The sequence below is a fragment of the Olea europaea genome, chromosome 2, assembly GCF_002742605.1.
Source record: "Olea europaea var. sylvestris chromosome 2, O_europaea_v1, whole genome shotgun sequence".
Lineage (NCBI taxonomy): Eukaryota > Viridiplantae > Streptophyta > Magnoliopsida > Lamiales > Oleaceae > Olea > Olea europaea.
Window position 1 is genome coordinate 23572315 of NC_036238.1, and position 3411 is coordinate 23575725.

Here is a 3411-nt window from a genome sequence, read left to right on the forward strand (position 1 = left end):
CATCTTATGGACCTATCGTCGAATGCCCCATATCTTTTCCTATATGACATTTGACTTGCGAAAGACCACATTTTCTCAATAAAATCCAGTGAAATGATGAATATATCATTCTATTTAAGTGAAATAAAAGAAAAAGAAGACGAAGAAATAAAGAATTAATTTTCAATTATAATCTTAAATTCTTTAAAAAAGAGCAAATGAATTTCAAATAAATAATTTAAAATTTAAATTAAGAATAAAAATAAATCTCTTTCTCTCCCCATCTTCCAACACCACCAATCAATTAAGCCAACACACTTTAATCCAATCGGTTAAGACAACAACACTCCTTTAAAATTGTACCCTGGGAACGTAGGTTTTGGCTCTCGCCTTGACCACTATGCTGCCAATTGGTTTAACCTTCGGCCGGGCGTTAGCGCGTATAATGGGAACCTCCCCCAACCGCCACCTTCTTCACCATATTATTTGGCAGTGGAAGAAAGTTCGATGTTGGAAGAGTATTTGGCGATTGAATTGGCGTTGGATTTGTGGTGACCGCGAGCGTCGGTTATTTTTTTCTTCTTTTTCTTTTTGTTTTATTTAAATATGACGATATATTCGTTATTTCATGAGGCCTTATCAAGAAAATGGAATCTTTCACACCTCAAATGTCATATAGGGGGATTTTCAGCTAATTTGACAATAGGTGCCATCAACTATTCTTTTCAAAGGTTTCAATATTAAATATGTCCATTCAAAGATATTTTATATAATAAGTCCATGTTTAATTTAGATAATAAAAATATATTTTTAATATATTTTGATAAAAGTCGATGAAATGTACAGTTAGAGAGTTGATAAAAGTTGTGTATTCTATGGTTAAAAATAAATTCTTGAAAATAAGAATCAAAAAGTAACTAAGTTGAATAGAACTAAAAAATTTACGTGTTCCTATCCAATTACTTCGAATCAAATACATTAAGAAATGCAATAGTCAAGTATTCCAGCTATGATAGGAAATGAAGAAATTTATCATATAAAATCATCACTTGGCTTGCGGAAAATTCCAACCATACCTTAGTCAAAACGACATCCATTTTCTCTCTATATATTATCACATTCATTTGTAATATATCTTTAACCACACCTACAATATTCAACAAAACTTAGCTAGATCAGGTACAATGTCTTCGGAACCCTACAAGACGGCTCCACAACCCGAAACCACCACATCATGGGAGAAGGAGGCGACGGCTCGGCCACCGGTAGCACCACCACGACCACCAACGGAGTCGAGAGCTTCGGCCGCCTACTTTGCATTGGTTGATGTGGTTTTGAGATTCCTGCTGTTTGCTTCTGCTTTGGTTGCTGTTTTGGTTATGGTTACTAGTAAGCAAACTGAAAAAGTTCCAATACCAATTTATCCATACCAAGCTCCAATGTCTGCTAAGTTCAATCATTCACCAGCTTTCGTGTAAGTTCAATCTTTCTATCTATCTATCAAGTGCTCGCGAACATACTAGGTTGCACTGAAACAGAAACGAAAAAATGACATGGAAAAACTTTGTTTTTGGAAAAAAGTAGGACACAAAATGCTATGGAAATATAATTTTTCGTAGCGTAAAGCTGAAGACCTCGACAAAGTGAAAAAAATTGAATTCCTAATTATATTTCCAAAAAATTCTTGTAAAAGTTTTCAAATTTATTATATTTACCTCTTGTAGTAGATCTGTCTAGACGACAATCTTAATTCTCGCTGTCTAGTCTCCCTTACTTCGCTTTTTTTTTTTTTTTTTCCTCCCAATTTTGAAAACATTTTTAATAGTTTTCGTATAGTATTGATTTTCTGTATGGAAACTCAGTGTTTATCAAATGTCAAAGTTTTGAAGTCAAAATTGCCTGTTTGAAAAAGTTTAAGAAGTTCTTAAAAACACGATATCGAAGTTAACAATTAATTTTAATTTTACATTTCATGGGATTCAAGAAATTTTCAACTTTTCAATCATATATTTCATCAACTTCTATCAAAATCTACTAAAACTTTGTCAAACAACCTTGAATGTCAAAGTTTTGAAATTAAGGACAAGATTAACTTTAAGTTTTAACTTCTAAATGTGTCTTGATAGGCTACTTTTTCTACAACCACAAAAAATTATTATTTCAAAAGTAAAATAGAGATTACTTTAGTAATTCACTTATCTATAACTTTGACCCACAAAAAAATATCTATTTAATTGTAGCTAAACTTGTAGTTTTTAAACTTATCCAAACATGCACCATATATAAGTGTCATAACTTTATTACAATTCCATTAAGTTATTTTTATTATAATTGCAAGCTCACTCCAAATTGATAATCCCTTGTGCAGATACTTTGTAGCAGCACTTTCTGCTCTGGGCTTTTACAGTATTATTACCAGTCTCTTTTCCTTGTTTGCCCTCCTTAGGCCTGGTAGCTGTCCCAAACTGGTGTCTCATTTCGTCATATTCGATGTGGTAAGTTTATAGTCGAGATGGCTCGATCTGGTCCATTTGACACATCTTGGTCACACTTGCAAAAGCGGGGTACGACTAACTCTTAACAATGTTTGTGCAGCTCTTCTTAGGAATTGTAGCGGCAGCAACTGGAACAGCAGGTGGAGTTGCTTATATAGGTTTAAAAGGCAATTCTCACACTGGATGGAGTAAGATATGTAATATCTACGACAAGTTTTGCAGGCATATCGGAGCTTCCATTGCAGTTTCATTGGCCGCTTCCATTTTGTTGGCGATGCTCGTTTTGTTCTCCATTTCGTCCCTCTCCAAGAAAATCCCCAAGTAGAGAAATCTTGGGAACTCATCTGTTGTCTCATGAATGTGTAGAAGTATGTTTGAAAAGCAGTAAATGATAATTTCGTTAATTTCCTTTGTAATATTGTCGAGTATAGTAGAATATGTCATGCCAAATATAGAACTTCTGTACCTTGTCGAAAGTTTGATTTTATGCGTCTAACAGTTTGTGGTAAAACTAGAATTTGTCTTGTATTTAATTTGTAAATTTATTGTAATATGTTGGAGGTTCAAGGCAATTAAATATGAAAAATATTAGTTGGAACATAATGATTTTGACTTTAGGTTACAATTCTAATTCCAATAAGTGCATGCATATTAAGGCCCCGTTTGGTAGGGATTTTTTGCCTCAAAAAATTGATTTTTTGACCGTTATTTTACTATTCAAGCCGTAATTTTTGACTTCTTCTCTCACATGTGGACCCCACTTTTTTTCTAACGGTCAAAAAATCAATTCTCAAAATCCCTACCAAACGGGACCTAAGTATATGTTTGACTTCCATTTTTAAAAAAAAAATCATTTTCTATCACGTATTTTCATATAAAATAATTTTATAAGTAAATCCAAAATTTTCTCTTAATTTTAAATCACACATTTTTCAGA

The 3411-nt window shown here is 33.0% G+C and overlaps 1 protein-coding gene across 1 annotated transcript; it reads left to right on the top strand.

Annotated features, from left to right (window-relative positions):
* Positions 1–1060: 1060 nt before the first annotated feature.
* LOC111367409 (CASP-like protein 1) lies at positions 1061–3077 on the top strand. The gene is made up of 3 exons (XM_022988266.1): positions 1061–1453; positions 2348–2474; positions 2575–3077. The coding sequence occupies exons 1-3, from the start codon at positions 1164–1166 to the stop codon at positions 2797–2799; spliced, it is 642 nt and encodes a 213-aa protein (XP_022844034.1). The 5' UTR covers positions 1061–1163; the 3' UTR covers positions 2800–3077.
* Positions 3078–3411: the final 334 nt, after the last annotated feature.